Raw genomic sequence first — 21,848 nt, 5'->3', positions numbered from 1 at the left:
ATACCATGACCTGACCAGCAGATAGCATTATGGAGCTGCTGTATCGCCTGCATCGATAGATCGACACTTTTTGCAACACAATTGTGTTGAATGTGTCAATGCTTCGAAAGCTTCGTTTCCCCCATCACTAGTATATACAGTAGGTTAAATTGACTGAAAATACAGTATATCAAACTTTTTGTGAAAAGGTTTCTATTAATTAATCTATCTAATTCATATCAATTTGATATATTTCATAGATAAGAAATATTGCATGCAATGCTAACTAACAGTTATACTTATTATTACTTGCTTAGAGTAATTGAATATTTATCAAACGCAAAGGGAAACAACCACCTGATAGTGGCTCAGAACTCAGAGAGGAAGGGCAGTTATGGGGAGAAACAGGCAAACACACAGTCATCTAGTTTATCATTGCTGATCTACTCTATCTATCTCTGCCAGCAGTTATGTTAGGGCTGGCAGGGAGTGTGGGCCGTGGTGAGAGAACCCACTGCTGGGTTCCGTGAGCTCATTAGAGAGATAGGGGAGCGAGCGAGAGAGCAAAAGCTTGTTAGAAGAGGGATTGACTGAAAAGCTGGAGCTAAATTGTTGAGATATTCGTGGGCATGACTTAATGTGTCTATTCTCTGCTCATACACAATATGGCAGCTCTGTAGCCTTTAGTTTCAATGAAGGTTTCATTCGTATTGTAGTTTTTCTCAATTGAGATGTGTTTAAATCTGCATTTCTGATCAGTGATGAGTGACTCAGTGAGTTCTGGAACATTGTTTGGTGACAGAGAATAGAGAGAAACTAAGTCATTATGTCATTGGTCCAATTGAAAGTCCAAACAATGGATGTATAATGTGTACTATATATAGACTAGTATGAGTCAAGTATACGTCTTTCCATACAATGTGCACTCATAACCAACTGTTTTCTGAAGCACAACCTGATTGAAGTATGAAGACTTTTTTCAAGAAATCTTTTTTCAGATTATGTAACCCCAGATACACTTTTCATTTTCTCCTGAACCCCTTTTTTGTGGATATCTAGCACCACCTTCTGGAATCTAGCTGTATGTGTATATGTGTTGGTCATGTATGCCCTCTCAGTAGATGTTTCCTATGTTTTCTGGAGACAGTTTATATAGCTAGCAGATGATAAACATTTGTTTAACATGTTACGGCTGTGCCAGATGGGTGCCACCTGCTGTGCCTCACTGACTACTTTAAGAATGGCAAGGAGCCAATAGAGGTATGTGTAAGGTTTGTTCATTGTGTTCATACAAGAAAGAATGATTCAATACACCACGTGATCTCTTATCTGTGTTACACTTATCAGACTGTCAGACAGTCCTCACTGTTTGAGCATGATTGTGACGATAACAGCATTTATTTATTTATTATTCCTATGTCTTCAACTCCATGCAGAGTTTAGAAAAAAGAGAAGAAGTTAACTTTTTTAATGACATCTGTGGATTTACACTCAGTAGAACAGTAGAAATGACCTAAAGTAAAAAAATAATAATACTTATACATACTTACATAGAATAGCCAAATCACTAAGTTGCTGCTCAAAATGTGCCATTATTCTTTTCTGACTCGATTGTCTCTGGTTCACAGAACCTCAGTCTCTATCTCCCGGATGGGCCTAAGTGTGATCTCCTTCCTGAAGGAGAAGCGGGTGAGGTTGACACCCGGGGCGTACAGCCTCTCCCTGTGCTGGAGCAGGCGGTAAAGAGAAAGGGTGAACTTGACCAACACCAGCGTACAGCATATCTCCACCACCAGCATGGCTGTGTAGGACATCATCCGGGCTTTGCACTGTAAGGCCTTGCTCCTTCCCTGGTGAGTATAGGAAGCAGAGGCAGGGAGATGAGAGGATATGATATGGGGGCAGGTGAAGATCCTCTGTGTGGTCGGCGACACCATTGTCTCTCTGCTAGTGGTGGTTGCAATGGTGGTTGTTGCAAGAATTGTAGTAAGGGCGATGGTGGTGGTGGTTATTGTGGTGGTGGTGGTGGTGGTGGTGGTTGGGGCTTGGGTGGGGGTGGTGGTTGAGGGTAATGTGGTTGTGGTCAGTGCTGTGGTTGTCCCTTTGGTGGTGGGTATCGGAGTCAGGATTGTAAGTGCGGTGGTGGTTGGGATGGTGGTTGTAGTTGGGGTGGATGCCACAGTAGTAGTTGTCAGGGTAGTAGTTGGTGTTGTAGTAGTTGGTGTTGTGGTAGTTGTCAGAGTAGTAGTTGGTGTTGTGGTAGTTGTCAGAGTAGTAGTTGGTGTTGTGGTAGTTGTCTTAATGGTAGTTGGCAGAGTAGTAGTTGGTGTTGTGGTAGTTGTCAGAGTAGTAGTTGGTGTTGTGGTAGTTGTCTTAATGGTAGTTGGCAGAGTAGTAGTTGGTGTTGTGGTAGTTGTCAGAGTAGTAGTTGGTGTTGTGGTAGTTGTCTTAATGGTAGTTGGCAGAGTAGTAGTTGGTGTTGTGGTAGTTGTCTTAATGGTAGTTGGCAGAGTAGTAGTTGGTGTTGTGGTAGTTGTCTTAATGGTAGTTGTCAGAGTGGTAGTTGGTGTTGTGGTAGTTGGCAGAGTGGTTGGCAATGTTGTGGTTGGTGTTGTTGTCATTGGAATGGTTGTCATGGTGACAGTGGTGGTAGGTAAAGTAATGGTGGTTGGACATATTAGTTGATCTTCTATGAGCGACAGGATTTCTTGTCCCTTCAAACCTTCTGGATACTCACAGATCAGATCTGATGTCCGAGGCTTGACCTTGACAGAGTTGGCCTTCATCCACTGGTACAGAGGAACCATTGCACAGTCACAATGCCATGGATTGGGACTCAAGTAAACTTTGGTGAGTCTTGATAAGGGGTCAAATATGTCCTCAGGAAGATTTCTTAGCTTATTATCAGCGAGCTTGAGAGTTGTTAACGATGTCAGTTTTTCAAAGACATCTGGTGTTAATGATTCAATGTGGTTGCTTTGGAGATTCAATTCTGTTAGCTTATCAGGGCCCTCAAAGAACTCTTCAGACACTCTGGTGAAAAGGTTCTTAGACAGATCTAACTTTTTGAGCTTTTTGAGTGGGCTGAATACTCCGTTAGGAAGGGTGGTAAGGTTGTTTTGTCTAAGACTCAATTCAGTCAGTTTAGGCATTTCTCCAAAGAGGACAGGAGGTAGACTTGTGATCTGATTCGTAGACAGTGTCAATGTTTTTAGCTGAGGGAAGCCCACAAAAAGCTCTGGAGGCAATTGAGTCAAAATATTACCGTCTAAAAATATCTTGTTTAATTTGTCTTTATGTGGGAATAATTTGGGCGATATTTCTGTGATTTTGTTATTTTGCAAATTAAACTCCTTCAGCTGGGGTAGATTTTCCAATATCCCGTCTGGAATGCAAGTCAGCTGGTTTTCATAGAGCCTCAGTATCTGTAGCTTGTGGAGCTTTGAGAACAGGGTAGAAGATACAGAGGTGAGCTGGTTCTTGGCTAGATGGAGAATTTGAAGGTTTTCAAGGTCATCAAAAGTCCCCTCCTCAATGGAACTAATCTCATTGATGTGTAACTGGAGTTCATTCAGTTTCTGAAGTCCGTCGAACACGCCTTTCTCCAAACTACGGATCTTGTTGATTTTAAGGAAGAGCTTTTCAAGGTGGTTCAGGTCTTGGAAGACTCCTTTAGACAAGGATGTCAGCTGGGTATTGGATATCTCTATGAATTTGATGTCTGCCAAGCCCTCAAAGGCACCTGGCTCTATAGAGACAGTGGGGGTGCCAATGAACTCTACCTTTTCCAGCTGGGGGTTGGAGGCAAAGGCTCCTTTGGGGATGATGGTGATTTGACTGTCAACAAAGAATACTTCAGTAGCACCTGCTTTTAACGTCACAGGGATCTCTGTCAGGAGTTTGCCGTAGACATCCTGGTTCTCTTTAGGGCAGTCCGATTCCTTCTCGCAGGTTTGGGATGAAGACTCAAACATAAAAGGCAGAAGACAGAAGAAAAAGTATCCTCCAAACATGTTTTTACTCTGAATGAAAAAGAAAAAAGCTGTAAAAAAATTACATCAACATCAACTATGAATGATGTTACAGACACTTACTGTCTACTACTGTTAGTAGATCTGTGAATATATGCTATAGTAAAACAGTAGGTTAAATTGACTGAATACAGTATATCAAACTTTTTTGTGAAAAGGTTTCTATATGATATAATTCATATCAATTTGATATTTCATAGATAATAAATATTGCATGCAATGCTAACACACAGTTATACTTATTATTACTTACTTACAGTAAGTGAATTTATCAAACGCAAAGGAAAACAACCATACCTGATAGTGGCTCAGAACTCAAAGAGGAAGGGCAGTTATGGAGAGAAACAGGCAAACACACAGTCATCTAGTTTATCATTGCTGATCTACTCTATCTATCTCTGCCAGCAGTTATGTTAGGGCTGGCAGGGAGTGTGGGGCGTGGTGAGAGAGCCCACTGCTGTCAGAGATAAGAGGGAAGAGAGCTGTGAGCTCATTAGAGAGAGAGAAGGGGGGAATGTCAATACTCCTATACCCAAAGTATAACTAAAGTAAAGTAAAAATAACTATTTCAGTGGTGAAGAATTTCCTCCAGCTCTCGTGCAGTCATGTTTAATTGTGTTGATTGGTTATCTACTTCTTGCTGTTTCCCGTTCCTGCAAATTCAGCCTAATTTCTGTTGGAAACTCTGAGAGTTTCGAGTTCCGGAGTGGCAAATAACCACTATATAGAACGACCCTCCAAGTCGTTGTTCCAAGTGAGAAACTTGGGCCGGTATGATGATACCCAAGTTTAAGAGTTGTGTATATCCACTGTAACTATTAAATCCATCTCCAGAGACCCATCCCACCCTGGGAACGAGCACTTTGTTCGGCTGCCCTCGGACCAGGACCATGTCCGCAAGGACAAATAGACTGAAGCTCAGCTTCTACCCCAGGGCCATTCAGGCCCTGAACACAGCAAAGACCTAGGTTCTAGGCCCTGGACAATCTAGACAATTTGATGGCAGCTACTAGATTGTAATCAAGTGCAATACTGAAACACAACTGTGTCAAACCTGCAAACTGCGACACTTTAAATGAATGTGCAATAACACTATGTGCAATATGACAACCCTCGGGTACATAAGGTTCAGAGATAGGAAATGTAAGAATAGGTATAGCATAGCATAGGGTACAGCACAGTGTTTTATTTGTATAGTATAGTATAGTGGATAGTGTACATAGCCTTTATTTATATAAACCAGCTCTTTTCCCTTCTTGTTTTTAGTTTTTTTTCCTAGCACCAGGGGAGCCCCCCCTCCCAAATTTCGTTGTATGGTACCTGTACTATATAAATGACAATAAAGACAATAAAGACCATTCATTCATTCATTCATTCTGTAACATTTTTACACATATATGTTTGTCGTTTTTTTACGTTCATTATGGATTGGAAACAAAATCTCATTGCTTGACGAGTTGTTCCCACTTCAAATGCATTCATGTCGGAGTTATGACTTCAACAACTGGGTGCTATGAGTTCCTGAGAACAAAACAAATATACCATAATATCATGATCCTGAAGACACTGTCTGCACAGGTTACTATGGCCTTGAATCACTGGTAATCTTTGATTCAACCTTTTTTTCAACCTTTTCTTTTGTTTCATCATTGCATGGAGTACAACAAAATGTATTTGCTCTAGGCACAGGGTCAGCCATAGTCAGCACCCCTGGAGCAATTAGGGGTTAAGTGCCTTGCTCAAAGGCACAACGGCAGTGGTAGGCACCTTAGATATGATGCCAGCAACCCTCCAGTCACCAGCTCACATGCAGTTCCCTCCTGAAGCGGGGATCAAACCAGCGACCTTCCTATACTATGTGTTTTTATTAACTGTGAAAATGTGGGCTGATTTGTGGCTAGTGCAGTGTACAGTTGAGATATGGTAGATGGGTAGTTTACATTCCAATGCTAAATGTATACCATCAGTGTGCATGAGACACATGGAATGTTCAAAGATAAAAAAAACTCCACACACACACACACACACACACACACACACACACACACAGATCCCTCTGGTCTTCATCTGAACCCCTCTGACCCGACTATGAACCTTTGGCATAAACTGACTTGATCTGAAATCTTGTTTTCATACACAGTGTGTAATATATCACATGCTATTAGAATGCACCGATAAAGCATGACTGTATATCAAGTTATGACAGCCGACCTCTCTCTCAGCCCAGAATGAGCCAGGCTTTCAAGTTCACTTAACGAGCAGGTGATTTTGATGGATTACTGGACTACCGGATTAATGTCAGCAATGATAACATTAATGGCTGGAGGAGATATCCCCACATAAGTTGCAACAGCAAGTAACATTCACAACAGCTCATGTAAAAGGTCAAAAGATTATATCACACATCAGTCCCACACAATGAACCACTTCCACTCATATTATTACACAATGAACCACCACCACTCATTCCAGAATATCAACACAAAGCAGAGTTTTATTCCATGTTTACAATCAGTCATTTGATTTTATGGAACATAACCATTTGAAATGAGATGAAACTGTTGCCTATATTGATTTCTGCAAATATGATCTTGATAACAGGTAAAACCTGTAGTTAGTCAATCATGAAAAAAAAGAAAGATCAACAGGTTTGTGATTATCTAGTTGCCGAACAGTTGTTTAGAGTGTCTTACTTTCAGTAAACAAAAGAAAACAAGATTTTATGCATAGCATCATTCACACAATATCCAATATTTTTATTACAGTTTATGAGATATGAGTTTCTTTGTGCACAACATCGTTCAACCTCCAGACCACAGCAAACTTGCAACTTGAAGAGTCTCCAGAAAGATAGGGTTAACAGTGATTAGAGATAAAGCTATGTACAGTGGTAATGTTTCAATGGATGGGTTGTTGAATCCCAATAGTTGGTTGCAGTTGATACCCCCTCAAAGATGGGTTATTGCTAAAAACATTGGTTATTTAGGCTCTAAAACTTAAGATTGGTCTAAGTATCAGAGTGATTGGTAACCATTGCATCAGAGAAGTGGGTAACACTTTACAGTAAGTTGCCCCTGTATCTGTGCAGTAATTGTGTAATTACACAGTACATTTGTAATCGCATAATTGCTTTGTGTTAATATCGAATTACGATGCAATAACATATTGATACAATGTTGTTACTGTAGTAATTGCAATATAACTACACAGGTATAGAGGTAACTTGATGTTAAGTGTTACCGACAATTGTTTGCCTGGCATGTTCAGATTGTACATTTCCTGTGTGGTCCTTGGGTCTCTTGGCCTGTCTAGAGGACAGAGTTTTTGGACCTACGGCCAAGGTTGCGGCTGCCTCTCTTGTTTCTCCTCCAGCAGACACAGCAGATGATGAGGCTGGCGATGATGGTGGTGCAGACTACTGCGATGATGATGATCTGCGTGTTCCTGGATACAACTTCTCCATTGCCCCGCCCACTACTGGGGTCCTCCCCATTCTCTGGAGTGGTTGTGGCCTCAGCGACAGGGGAGGCGGTGCTTCTCTTGGGCGGGGGGGTGTGGGGCTTTCTCCTCTTCTCTGTAGGGGTGGCATCAGGGGTGTTGGTTGGGCTGAGCGGAGCCGGTGTCAGCTGCTCATCACTTAGGTCCACTACAATTTCGCCGCTCAGGGTTGAGGGTGTGGCACACACCACAAGGCTCTGGTTGGCCTTGGTAGGATGTTGTCTCAGCCAGTCCCGCAGTGGCACAATATCCTGGTCACACCTAAAGGGGTTCTGGGCCAGAAGCACCTCTCTGGCCACTGTGAGTGAGACCAGGATCTCCATAGGCAGGTAGGAGAGGGAGTTGTTATGGAGGTCTAGCTGACCCAGCTGCCTCAGGCCCTGGAGAAAGCTCGTGGGGAGTGATCTGATATGGTTGTGCTCCAGGGAGATGTTAACCAGCATGGGCAGACCCTGGAAGGTGCCCTCCTCCAGGCTGGTGAGGAGGTTGGTGTGCAGGGACACCTCCTCCACTTTGGTCAGCCCTTGGAAGGCCCCTGTGGACACAGAGCTAATCTGGTTGCGGCTAAGTACCAGCAGGCGAAGCTGGGTCAGGTTGCTGAAGGTTCCGTCCTCCAGGTGGCTTATCTTATTGTCATACAGCCACAGCTCCTGGAGGGCCATGGGGCCGAACAACCCTGGCGACAGATTCTGCAACTCGTTCTCATACAGGGACATATGGGCCAAGTTTGGGAGGTTGAAGAAGATCCTCTGTGGGAGGGACGTCAACCGGTTGCTAGAGAGGTAGAGCTTCTGGAGTTTGGGTAGATGGGCGAACAGGTCGGCAGGGAGGTGAGTGATCTGGTTGTCCTGCAGAGAGAGCTCCTCCAGATTCACCAGGCCGTCCAGCGTTCCGGCCGGGATATCGCTGATACGGTTACGATTCAGACGTAAGGATTTGAGCTGCCCCAGGCCTCGGAAAGAGTCCCTGGAGAGGTGGCTAATGTTGTTCCTGGCCAGGGTGAGGATCTCCAGCTCTGTGACAGAGTGGAAGGCTTCCATTGGAACAGAGGTGATAAGGTTCCTGCTGAGATCCAGGGTCTTGAGAGAGCGGAGGGAGGAGAGCCAGGCAGCACGAAGCACCAGGAGCTTGTTGCTGCTCAGAGTCAGAGACTCCAGCTTCAGAAGGTTCTGGAACAGGGCTTCAGGTAGGTCGGGTAGCTCGGTACCTGTGAAGCCCAGGGCGCCCAGGTTACGGGTGAGGTCAAACGTGCTAGGTAGAACCTCCCTGATTGTAGTATCTTTGACCACGAAGATGCCTAGGGCCTCAGCAAAGTTGGAAAAATCCTCAGGTTTGAGAGTGATTATGTTGGTGTCTGAGATGTACAGGGTGGTGGTGGAGGCAGGCACAGAGGAGGGGAACTCTGAGATGGTCCTGCCATTGCACAGGATCTTGTTGTCCCTGCACATACATGCATCTGGGCACGCTCCAAGAACAGCACTGATGGCACAGAGGAGGAGGAATGTGTGGAGGGTGAATGGCAGGTCCATTGATCCCCTAGAAAAGAGAAAAATAATGTTCATCAGCTTTTCTTCATCTCAAGCATATACCAGAATGGTTGGGTTAAAAATATAAAAATGTGGGACAGTGAACAAAAATGATCAAACCCAGATGTATTGTCGTGGAAATCTAGGGTTACCACTTTAGTATTTGATGAGACTCTATGTACACAATATACGTTCTAGTGACTTATTTTAATGGTTGCAAGAATGGTAGTCCAAACAAGTATAGATGTATACGTTCAAACCCCCCAGGATGGGTCTTCCCATATTCGCTATATCTGTCTTTCAACATTGAAGCAGTTGGGTAATCTCAAACAGTACATACACCTTGTCAGCTAAATTTCCTAATCCAGCTTTTAGCACAGTTTATAAGTAAGTCCTGCTGGTACTTAGCTGGTACTTAGCCGCAAGTAAGTTCATAAAAATAAAAAAAATAAAAAATAAAAAATAAAGTAAGTAAGTAAGTAACGTTTATTTATATAGCACAAAATGTACAACGACAACAGCCGCCCAAAGTGCTTAACAGATAAAATATAAAGAGAAAAACAAGATAAAAGGGATAAAATACAGATGAAAAAAAATGATAAAATAGAAAAATACACTAAAAGCAAGGTGCAGTACAAATAGAAGTGCAAAGAGTGCAGTGTCGGGAAGGCAGGTTCACCTCAGGTCAAAGGCCAGGGAGAAAAGATGTGTTTGACTAGTTTTTTTAAAAGCCTCAATGCTCTCGGTGGCTCTGATGTGGAGGGGGAGACTATTCCAGAGCCTAGGGGCGGCCTTAGAGAAGGCTCTGTCCCCTCTAGTTTTTAATTTAGCTAAGCAATTTAAAATAAGCAATACTTCTACTTCTCTACAGTTCATGAGCAATATGTCTACTTCTCTATTATATTAGTCTACTCAAGTCATAAGCAAAGGGTGACTCTCAGGTCACAGTTGTTATAGACAAACATTCATTTTATGATTAATGCTTAAATGATTAGTATTATTAACATTACTAACACTTGCTAGCATTTCATAGTACAGATACTTATTGAACCGTTACAGTATCCAGTGAAATGAATTAGTATTAGACAATCCATCCATCCACCTGACAGGTGTGGCATATCCAGATGCTTCTTCGGCGTATGGGTTGTTGTTTCCTCTCCACTCCACCAGGCTCGGGCCGAGGGGCTACCCTTTTACCACCCCGAGACCTGGTTGAGGGGCTCACCCGGGCTATATTTCTGGACACCCCTCCAGAAGCCACGTCGTCGTCTCGTCATCTAATACCGACAGACCATGCATCCTGTTGCGTGGGTGGTACACTGGGCAATCCAGAATAACATGGTCTGCGGTCCAGATGCTGATTAGACAGCATGATTATTGCCTTAGGCTGGTCACAATAAAATAAAAAAAGTTAGATAATGCCAACTAGATAATGCCACAGATGTCACAAGTTTTTGAGGGAGCGTGCAATTAATGTCCACCAGAGCTGTTGCCAGTGAATTGAATGTTCATTTCTCTACCAATTCCAATTCCAATGGAATTGGAATTGGAAACGACTTTGGAGACGGCATATGGTAGAGAAATGAACATTCAATTCACGGGCAACAGCTCTGGTGGACATTCCTGCAGTCAGCATGCCAATTGCACGCTCCCACATAACTTGCGACATCTGTGGCATTGTGCTGTGTGATAAAACTGCACGTTTTAGAGTGGCCTTTTATTGTGACCAGCCTAAGGCACACCTGTGCAATAATCATGCTGTCTAATCAGGATCTGAATATGCCAAACCTGTCAGGTGGATGGATTATCTCGGCAAAGGAGAAGTGCTCACTAACACAGATTTAAACAAATTTGGGAACACAATTTGAGAGAAATAGGCCTTTTGTGTACATAGAAAAAGTCTTAGGTCTTTGATTTCAACTCGCGAAAAATTGGAGCAAAAACTAAAGTGCTGCGTTTATATTTTTGTTCAGTATAGTAACTAACTACTATTTTGTATTGGAATCTCGGCACATCTATCGATAGTAGTCTGTTGAGCTTGTAACATACCACGGCTTTGGTAACTGAAGACACCACCGTTCACCCATACAGTTTGAAGAAAGGGGGATATACAGAGATATACAGTAATGCAATGTTATTGTTGTTGTTTCCATTTGATTTCTTTTTATATCTGGTCCACATTGTTCTACAGTATTGTTCCCAGTGAGTGAAGGAAAGCTGTGTTTTTTCCTTTGGCAGAGGGATCAAATGTGGCTGGAGGGACTCTCTTCTAGCTCACCCTTCACATTGTATACAGTACAACATATTCATGCTAGACCACCAACAGCTAACTAATGTCTAACAAGAGCACGGATGTCTGGCTTACAAAACCACAAAGTGAGAGGAATATCAATTAACAAGGGCTAGATTCAACACAAGTGTTTACTCTGTCTTCGATTAGTGAGGATAAAGCTGAGGTTAAGTGTTGGCTAGTGCGCCACTACCACGGATCTAGGTGGATGGCTATAGCCATACCAGACAGCCTGACTACAGATGTCTGGGGCCAGGGTTTGTGATGTATTTTTAATGGCAAAAGGCAGCCTTTACAAAGCTCTGCCAACATTATGGTTCGTTTGGTGGACTCTCAATACAAACCCTGGTCAGTTAGTAGAGTCAGTTGGCAGTAAGAAGGTTATTTTCTCTGTGGCCGGGACATTAAGGTGCAGACAGCGTCTTTTCCATTGGAAGTCTGTTTCTAAGGGAGCGTGTTTGCCCTTCCAGTGAACACCGGCCACAGAGGAATTGGGTTTTATTGTATTATTTTTCCAAGGAAGAAGGATCATGCTGTATAATACAGAACTGGTGTTCCTGGTGTTTTTCCCATATGTTCATTAATTTAAATGTTTTCTGTTTAGTGTAGTAGTTGCTTTGGGTCCCCTTCAATGAAGAATAGCCTACATAACATTCAGTGGTTATTGTTGAAATGTTGGCAGTTCTAATACCTTTTGTGACAATTTGCGTGTTCCTCACAATCGTACTGTAACAAGTGTTAATGTGCAATGGGCTAGCTGGGTACATCCGAACCTCAGTCAGTATGGGGGGGTCTAAGATGAATCAAAATAAGTCAGTGCAGAACAATGACAGAATCTAGTGCTGAATAGCACTGATACTAGCACTGATTCTCTCAGTCTTAAACAGATGTATCCACTTAGGACATTGCAGCTTATGTAGCTTATCATCTGGAAGACATAGAACAGATATGACTGAACAGCACCACGAGCATTCAGAGATTGTGAATCGTAGCACAAACACTCTGTTGCCACTCAACATCATGACACAGAATCACTGCGTACTGTAGCACAGTTAGCCACAGTGTCACAGCATCATCTGAGAACTAGGTAGGCCTACTGTTTGTGCCTCGTTTGAGTCCTCAGCCATATGAAATTCATACGGTCCTTGTTTGAAAGAAAGCTGACATTTAAACCATGTTTCCCCTCTGATATAATGTGTCCCAGTCGCACCAAACCACAGTCTGGACAGGACTGGAATTTTCTACAGTGTAACGGTGAAAACATTTCCAGTTCACCATTAATTGCTCCGATTTTTTCCCCCATTTCCTGTACTGAAGCATCAGCACTTTGTGTCTTTCATAGATAAAAAGAACCAGCAAATTGGTGGGTATTCACAGATGAGTTTTACAGACGAACAACAATCTATGTCAAAGATACAGTACAGCAAATATTTTCAAATATTATGTTCAATATTTGGGTTAGGGTTCCTGAACCAAGACAGTTTCAGTAGTGAAAGGGGGAAGTTTCAACCCTTTACAAACGCTGATCATTGGCACACAGTAAAACCACAAATTCACTTCACTCCACATGGTTATAGAGTAGATGAACAGAGTTTTTCCTGATCAATAAATAAAAACTAACAGCTAAAAAGGTCATATCCTCTCAGGCAGATGGTAACTGTCACAAAGTCACAGCCTTAAAAATAAGTAATTTACTGTGAAAACAATATATAAACTCTGGTTCTGTTTTCACAATTAACAAGCACTTAACAATCCAATACAGCTTTTGATGATCATTATTGACTACAGAAACATGCTGTATTGCTGAGCTTACCTTGTGCAGACCTTGTATAGCAGTTGAGTGAACTACAGACAAATGAGTTGGTGCTGAACTTGGGTTATCTTTTATCCTCTTGTACTTCCTCTGTCCTCTCGTCAGTCTTTCACTAATGCGTTAATCACAAATTCCACTCTCTTCTAGACCCACACATCCTCACATTGTCCTGGTCTTCGTCATCACTCTCATCATCATCCTCGTCAATCTTTTATCCCTGAGACCATGAAATCTACCAGTCCACTAGTGAAGCTCCCTGGCACGGCACGGCGGTCTCTGTCTGTCTCTCTCTCCCACACACACACACACATTTTTGAGAAGTGTGGTGGGGGGACTGTGGGGATAGCCCCACCCATTTGTGCTGGGCTGGATTTGTTTTTGTGAGAGTGCGTGCTTGGAACTCTGTATGAGTGTGTGTGTGTGTGTGTGTGTGTGTGTGTGTGTGTGTGTGTGTGTGTGTGTGTGTGTGTCCACATGTAGGGGGGAGGGGAGGAAGTATATGCGACTCTGGGGACTCTGTTGTTGTTTAGCATGACTTTATGAGCAAATATGCTGAAAGTGAGCTTTCTGGGTTGGCCCGCACTCACTGTTCCACTTCAGTGTATGTGTGTGTGTGCGTGTGTGTGTGTGTGCGTGTGTGTGCGTGTGTGTGTGTGTGTGTGTGTGTGTGTGTGTGTGTGTGTGTGTGTGTGTGTGTGTGTGTGTGTGTGCTGGGCGGTGGAGGGGCTCTCATGCAGTCAGTAGGGATCACATCGGCCAGATTTCAACAACAACAGCAACTTATCATGGAGAGGCAGAGAGACATGTATAAAAGTACTGTGAGTTTAAACCAGTTTTTCTCCATCAGTTTAAGTGAATTTTCTGCCATTAAAGCATTTAGCTCAGTGCTACTAAAAGTGTAAACCGTGTGTTGTTGTTTACGACACCTAGTGAACTTGAAGGTTGTATGTTGGTGTCTTATGTCTTATTAACATTCCTATGTTGCTGTAAAACTAAATCCCTCTGTTTTACAATGCAGGGGCACTGATGGGCCCCTACCTCGCCAGAAATCTGATAGCAAGGGCGGAGTTAACGTATACTTCAACCTAGGGGGATCCCAGCAGCCTGGTCAGGATACAAATGTAACTGATGACCACAAAAGGACAGTTGGTGTGATGCAAAGGTCATGCATGATGCAATAATGACTGTTTGGGTTGGACCGTACTGTATGAGGAACAAGAGCTGGTGTTGAGCAAGTGTTGCAAAAGCCCTGCATGTACAATTATTGGTGTGGATCCACCCTAACTTGGTGTAAAGGTTTGGTCAGATTGACCTAATACATGCCAGGGCTACCCTAGAGAGGGTTTCTTGTGCACAGATGATTTATTCGCAAACTGACCAGTTTACAATGATGTTCCATTTCCTGAAAGTTTTCAGATTAATCCAACTTTGACCCAAGGTACTGGTCTTTAAAACAAAGTTCTGTTGATATATGGGAGTTGCTCAGTGTTGCTATTTCCTGTCTTTATTCCCACTCTCTCCTATTCCCTATCATGTGTGTGTGTGTGCGTGCGTTTATGTGTGTGTTTGTGAGAGCGATGCCTACTGTTATGTGAACTCAGTGTAGTGGAAAGGCTTAATCAATGGTCGCCATAGTGATGAACTTGGGTGCCTTTCAGCAATTCATTCTCTTTTGTTTGGTGTTGGTTTTAAATTCAATCACTTGTCATGGAAGTTATGCTGTTCATTATCCAAAAGGGTTTGAGTTGAGCCTTTGTAGATCTGAAAGAAGACATTTTAAAGACTTAGAACCCACTTTTAACTGTAATTCAAAGTATTTTGTGTTGTAACTTAACATAACTAGTGTGCTTGGTGCAACCCATTCAATTTTAGTAGTGACTAAATCTTGATTTAGTAAATACTTATGCTATAACTAGGGTTAGTTTGTACTTAGTAAGAAGTGGTGCAACCGACCCCAGGTGAGCTAAAGAGCCGAGTCCAGGGAGAGGGACTTTGCCTGGTGTGAACGCCAACAAACAGGTGCTCTAATCTGCGTTTTAGACCCTGGGCTTCTGGACTGGATACCGTGAAAGCAGTTCCCTTTGGGGTCCTCGGTCTCTTGTGTTCTTATCTTCACATAAAGGCCCAATAGTACTGCCTAATGACTGACGAAATATTGTTCCACCGCAGTCACTCTACTTACACAGTTCTAAAACATGGTCTCAATGTAACTTGAATGCTTATCAAACAAATGTATTGCAGCGATAATAACTCTTTATTAACAATTAAATTAAAAACAAAACAGGACACACAATTCAATTACATTAAGTGTGTTATAATTGACCATGTCCTATTTTAGTTCAATCTAAAACCACTCACTGAATTCCAACTATGTCACAATCATTGTGGTTGGAAATGTCATGGATGATTGATTGATTGATTGATTGAAAACTTTATTAGAATGTTTGCAGAAGTAGGTACATGAAAGTACATATTACATACAAGGTCAAACTAATAGGATAAAAACCCAAGAAAGCCACTGGCTTATTTCAATTGGGGTCCTTGATTTTCAATTCATCGTTACATGTAAGACAGACATAAGAAAATAACTAGTACTATCTACATGATAATACAGACAAATAACTATTACTATCTACAAGATAAACGTACATCCATCATGGGAAGAACAATACAACAAAACATAAGGTATGTACAGCGGGTAGGACAGGTGGGGACATACACCACAGGTGGGGGCGGGGGACAAAACACAAAGTATGTACAGTGGGTAGTTCGGGTCTTTTAATCTGATTTTTGTTTTAGAGGGTCCAGTTACGGATTGCAGCCTCCTGTAAATGTTTTTTGAGCGTGGTTTTGAAGGTGGGCAGTGTTTTGCACTCCTTTAAGATTATAGGAAGGGCGTTCCACATCTTTACTGCATAGTTTGCAAACGAGTTTAATCCCTTGTTTGTGGTGCAACGCGGTTGAACGTGGTTCGTGGAGCTTCCTCTGGTGTTGTAAGTGTGGACGTTGTTCACTTTTTGGAAGTATGTTGACAGGTACTTGGGCGTCTTTGTGGTGTAGCGTATCTTGAAGACTAGGCCCAGTGCAAGCTGCTGCACTCTGTCAACTACTCGTAGCCAATCAAGGCTCAAAAAATGAGCAGCGGTTAGATGTGTCCTAGGGTTGAGGCCTAGCAGAAGCCTAACCAGTTTATTTTGGGCTGTCTGGAGTCTTGTTTTATGGGCCTTTGTGGTTCTATAGTACCATGATGTTACGGCATAGTCGAAGTGACATTGAATGAGAGCTCCTGATAGGGTCCTCAGTGTGTTTTTACTGACAAGTGAGGATATCCTGTACAAGAATCTAGTTTTATGGTTCACTTTTTTGATTACTTTTGCTGCCATTTTATCTCCGGAAAGATTTGCCTCTAAGATGGAGCCCAGGTATGTAATATCCTCTTTTCTTGTGATATTAATGTTACCCACTTTTATTTTAAAATTTTCAGCCTTTCTGAGTTTAGATGGGGATCCGTATAGGATGGTTTCAGTTTTACCTAGGTGTATTGATAGTTTATTGTCAGCTAGCCAGATGCAGATTCTACTCAGTTCAGTGCTTAGCGCTTTTTCCACCTGCAATATGTCCCTGTCAGAGACCAGCAGAGCCGAGTCATCCGCGAACAGGAACAAATTGCAATTACATGCTGATGACATGTCATTCACATATATTAGGAACAGTAAAGGTCCCAATATGCTTCCTTGTGGAACGCCGCAGGTCACTGGGAGGGGGGGGGGACAGTGTTCCGTTCACACTAACCACCTGTTCCCTCCCCTCTAAGTAGGATTGCATCCAGCTCACCGATGTTCTATCGAACCCAATTGCTTTCAGTTTATCTAACAATATGTGGTGATCTACTGTGTCGAAGGCCTTCTGGAGGTCCAGCATGACCATGCCGCAGTACTTGCCCGAGTCCACCTCATGGTTGATGTGGTCGTTCAAATAGAGAAGGCATGTGTCCGTGGAATGGGATGTTCTGAATCCTGATTGAAATTCATACATCAGATTTTTTTCGGTAAGGTACCTATCGACCTGTTCATAAACTATTTTTTCCATAAGTTTCGAGATGGAATTAAGAATAGAAACAGGTCGGTAGTTGCCTGGGTCTAATTTGCTTCCTTTTTTATACAGTGGGGTTACCCTTGCTATTTTAAAGTCAAGGGGGACGTGTCCCTGTTTGATGGAGAGGTTTATTATGTGGGTGATGATTGGGGTAATGGAGGCAGCTGAGTCTTTTAGAAATCTGGCTGGAATATTGTCATGGCCCGTGGCCTTTTCTGAGTGTAGAGCGCCTAGCTTTTTAAACACCTCATCGTTTGACACCATGGAGAGTTTAAAATCATCATTGCGTACACCCAGTTTATTGTAGAACGCACGGATGTGCTCTACACCATAACGCCCTGAGTGGGGTGGTAGATTGTTAACTAATTTAGTGGTTGTAAAGAAAGTGTTTAAGCACTTAGCCACATCCAGCTTGTCTGTAAGGAGAGAATCACCAGATTTTATGCTGATGTTTGTAGACCTGGTTTTGAGTTTTTGACTGCAACCTAGTTGGCTATTAAGTAGCTTCCAAAGGTCACGTGGTTTGTTTAAGTTTTCTTCGATTTTGTTATCGAGGTATTCTTTCTTAGCAGATTTGGTCATGGTAATTACCTGATTGCATAGTTTGTTGCATTGTTTTTTAATTTTCTCAAAGTGGGTTTTGTGATCTTCGTTTAAGTGTTTCACTAATTTTGATTTGCATTTTTGAACTTCAGAGCATTTTAGGTCTCTGACTTTCATAGCATTTAGAATGTCCGAATTCATCCATGGTTCCGATCGGGTTTTAACCCTGGTGGTTCTCATGGGGGCTATACTGTCAATAATATTTAGGAATTTGGTTTTGAAACCTAGCCATGCCTCTTCAACCTGTGTGCATTTTAGTTCATCTAACCAGTCTTGATTCTCCAGTTTATGGTTTAAGGCCTCACTAGAATAGGATTTAAGGGATCTAGTGGTTACAGTTTTATGACCGCCAGCCTTGGGTTTATGTTTTTTACGAGTGCAAAAGATCATGTAATGATCACTTAGCCCACATACAATAACCCCACTCTTGGAGATTTTGGACTCATCCGATGTTAGAATGAGATCTATGGTGGTTTGAGTAGAAATACACACCCTAGTGGGTTTGGTAATTTGTTGACGGAGACCGTGTAATTCAGAAAACCTAGTGAAGGATTTGAAAACGGATGCTTCATTTCTGAGCATGTCCGTGTTCAAATCTCCAATAAAAATCTTTTCCAAATGTAGAATTTAGAAATGGTACAGTCATACCTGGACTTCCTCTGTTGAAGAATGTTGTGGAGGTAGAATTGTAATGCTTTCATCCCACTACTTAACAGTGATTCATTTGGATCGGATTCAATCACACTTGATTTGTGTGATTGAATCACTAGTTGTGTTCTTGAAGTATTTTATTGTTATTTTGTTGCTATTCATTTGCTCACTCCATCACCTCTTAATCACCACATCTTTAGGCTAGATGAATTTAGACAAAGGTCTGATAAAATCAAGTAATAACAAGTTTTGATGTAAGTCTGTTTTAAGAGTATAACATGTAAATGTGTCTCATCATGTACACCAATATTTGTGGCAGGGATGACATCATAGTGACATCAGGACATTTGTATTCATGCAGTTCAAATTTCACAGCTGCATACACAGTTTGGCCTCTTTCATCCCCTCTGCCCAGATGTGTATTTCTAACAAACAACCTCACTTCTTTTTTTTATTGAATTATATTTTTAATTGCTTACTGTTACCATATGGAACAGCTGTAATCACCACTGACCGTATGGTCATAGATTCTCTCACTAGAACCAGAGACAAAGGTAAATACATGCACATCTGTGAAAGATCGTATTTATGTTTTAGTTTACAGTGGAATTATTTTCTAGCACCGAATTGTATTCCTAACACCCTGGAACAGATGGCAGGGGAAGATGTTTAACTTAAGCTAAACAACTTACAGTAAAACATTTTTTTTATCAGATCAGATCAAAACACAATAATAACACAATAATAATAAGTAACGTAAGTAAAAAAAGTAACCATACATTGATAAAGTAATAAAGTGATGGATTTTACAGTGGCTTACAGTGGCTTATCTTAGTTGCATTGCTGTTTCAACCATTAAAATGATTCAGGACCAGATACTGTTGCCAGATCTACACTTTCATTGACACTTCTATCATGGAGTACTAGTCTATAGTCTACAGCTGTTTGAAGAAATGTCATAGCTGTACACTCCTCTCAGGATAATCATTCTTTGTTCCTGTAGTTCAGAGTTCATACCACTAGAAGGAGACAAGACAATGCTATGTAAACAGTTTGTCACTGTCTTCTACAGTATATCTGGACATAATATTGAAAGTGTTCAGTCCACTATTCCCTACAAACTGGCTCACTAAAGAGATAGTGTCCATGAAAAGTGTGAAATGAAAATGCAATACAAAAGAAATGACATCTTGACATTTGAAGAGGGGGCGAAACTATTATTGAGGCTAGAGCATATCATGACCCCTTTGCATCCTGCCTGATATCATGCTGCGTTTCCTGTTTGCTCCAGCAGACAGTGCCCCTAGATCTTCCATGGCCTGGTTAAGCCGGTACATCCCATACATGGCAGCCAAGATCAGGACCACGCCCATGGCCAGGAGCAAGAAGTGGAGGGTCATGAGGAACCAAGCGCCATTGGCAGGCAGGGTCCACAGATAAACCCAGCCCTTCAGGCGGTTGTTGTGCACAAACTCAAGTCCCTGCTCAAACACCACCTTTTCATAGAAGGTAGGGGACTGGTTGTTGGAAACAGAAGTCGGTCGAACGGGAGGAACTAAAGTGGTTAATGGCTGGGATGTGTGGTCGTTCTTCTCAGTAGTCTGTGTGGTGGTTTGTACGATGGTGGATGTCGACATGGAGGATGGAGTGGTGGTGGGTCTGGTGGTTGCAATGTGCGTTAATGCCCTTGTGGTGAACCCAGCGCTTGTCTCTCTGAGAAATGATGACTTAGTCATTAAGAACACATCAAATCCCACTGGAGAGTTGGTAGTGAGGCTGCTTGAGAGCGTGGTAACATCACACTTAATCTCTTGGTCGAGCAGTGACCCTAGTGAGCGGTTCAGTAGACGTTGTGGACTATGGCATATCACGTCCGTCCTATTGATGACCACACCTTCATTACGTCTTAGCCAACTTGCAATGCCACTGATACTACATGTACAGTCCCATGGGTTACCACTCAGAGTAACAGCCCTTAACCCCCCCATAGTGGAGAAAACCTCCCCTGGAAGAGTCTTCAGCTGGTTGTTGTTCACCTCAATGTTCGTCAGCCTGGGGAGGCCTGCGAAGATGCTCTCAGGGAGGGAGCGGAGCTTATTGTTATTGAGGAGAAGGGTGTCCATGTTTGCCAGCTGGGAGAATAGATCAGGGTGCAGGTCGTGGAGGTGGTTGGCCTTCAGCGAGAGCCTGTCGAGCCTGGGGAGGCAGCAGAAGATATCCCGGGGCAGATCCCGCAGTTTGTCGTTGAGGTGGAAAGACAGCTTCTGTAGCCCGCTCATGTTGGCAAACAGGTTCCCTGGCACCGTGGTGAGATTGGTGCCATACAGGTAGAAGTTGGTAAGCAAGGGCATGTGCCCCATCAGTTGGTCAGGCAGTGCCAGTAGAGGGTTGTTGTAGAGAGTGAGCTTCGAGAGTTTGGGCATGTTGTAGAAGGTCTTCTCTGGGACACCCTGGAGCTGGTTGGAGGACAGGGTGAGGGTTGTGAGGTTGCCCAGGGCCCAGAAGACCTTAGGAGGGATGTCGGTGATCTGGTTATAGTGGATTTTGAGCTCCTGGAGGTTGGCCAGCTTGTCGAAGGCTCCAGGATGCAGCACCTTTAGCTGGTTCTTGTAAAGCATGAGGTACTGCAGCTGGGTCAGCGCGTGGAACACCCTGGCTGGCAGCTCTCGCAGGGCGTTACTGCCCAGGTTGAGGAAGCTCAGGCTGCTCAGTGTGGTGAAGACATCCAGGTCCAGGTGGGAGATAGAGTTTTGGCTGAGCTCCAGCTCAGTCAGATTGGTCAGGCCCTGGAACAGCACAGGGGGGATGGACTCCAGATGGTTCCCAGCCAGGTTCAGCTGTGTCAGGCTGACGAGCGGGCTGAACACCCGTGGTGGAAGGCTGGAGAGGGTGTTGGAGGACAGCTGGAGGGAGAGGAGCTGGGGAGCCACTAGGAAGGCATCGGGATGGAGGGTGTCTAGGGAGCTGTGGCTGAGACTGAAACGCAGCATGAGGGTTAACTTGGCGAGGCTCTGGTCGTTCAGGGCTTTAATGTTGGTCCTTTCGAGCTGGAGACGATAGGTGTGGAGGGGCAGCTCTTTTGGCACGTCCGTGATGCTGCCCATACATTTGGCGGACCCCTGTTTGTAACAAATACAACTACTAGGACAGGTCATACAGAGGGTTGCCTGTAGCCCAACCAAGAGGAGGAGTTCCCTCATCTGTTTAATGGAAATAGATATATTTGTTATTGTATATCAGATTGATGAGTTCAAATCCCACTGATCATCTTTAGCACTGAATATGTTATTATTTGATCAAATAGAAAATTATTTTCATTTACATTTTAATTTCCTTTCTATATTGCACAGTACAGTAGGTGT

The 21,848-nt window shown here is 43.0% G+C and overlaps 3 protein-coding genes across 3 annotated transcripts; all 3 read right to left on the bottom strand.

Annotated features, from left to right (window-relative positions):
• Positions 1 to 1,601: 1,601 nt before the first annotated feature.
• On the bottom strand, positions 1,602 to 3,992 carry LOC308154378 (uncharacterized protein; the record flags this gene model as incomplete). The annotated part of the gene is made up of 1 exon (XM_080527541.1): positions 1,602 to 3,992. The coding sequence occupies one exon, from the start codon at positions 3,990 to 3,992 to the stop codon at positions 1,602 to 1,604; it is 2,391 nt and encodes a 796-aa protein (XP_080383667.1).
• A 3,326-nt stretch (positions 3,993 to 7,318) lies between these two features.
• LOC308154367 (uncharacterized protein) lies at positions 7,319 to 13,226 on the bottom strand (the record flags this gene model as incomplete). The annotated part of the gene is made up of 2 exons (XM_080527530.1): positions 13,138 to 13,226; positions 7,319 to 9,044 (listed from the first exon to the last, which is right to left on the bottom strand). Exon 2 carries the CDS (start codon positions 9,035 to 9,037, stop codon positions 7,319 to 7,321), a length of 1,719 nt encoding a protein of 572 aa, XP_080383656.1. The 5' UTR covers positions 9,038 to 9,044; positions 13,138 to 13,226.
• A 6,486-nt stretch (positions 13,227 to 19,712) lies between these two features.
• On the bottom strand, positions 19,713 to 21,590 carry LOC308154356 (uncharacterized protein; the record flags this gene model as incomplete). Its single annotated transcript, XM_080527519.1, has 1 exon — positions 19,713 to 21,590. One exon carries the CDS (start codon positions 21,588 to 21,590, stop codon positions 19,713 to 19,715), a length of 1,878 nt encoding a protein of 625 aa, XP_080383645.1.
• Between the last annotated feature and the right edge of the window lie 258 nt (positions 21,591 to 21,848).

This window comes from Nansenia antarctica (genome assembly GCF_963989245.1).
Source record: "Nansenia antarctica genome assembly, chromosome: 1".
NCBI lineage: Eukaryota > Metazoa > Chordata > Actinopteri > Argentiniformes > Microstomatidae > Nansenia > Nansenia antarctica.
The sequence above is the reverse complement of the archived record's forward strand: the minus strand, read 5'-3'. Positions and strand labels throughout refer to the sequence as shown.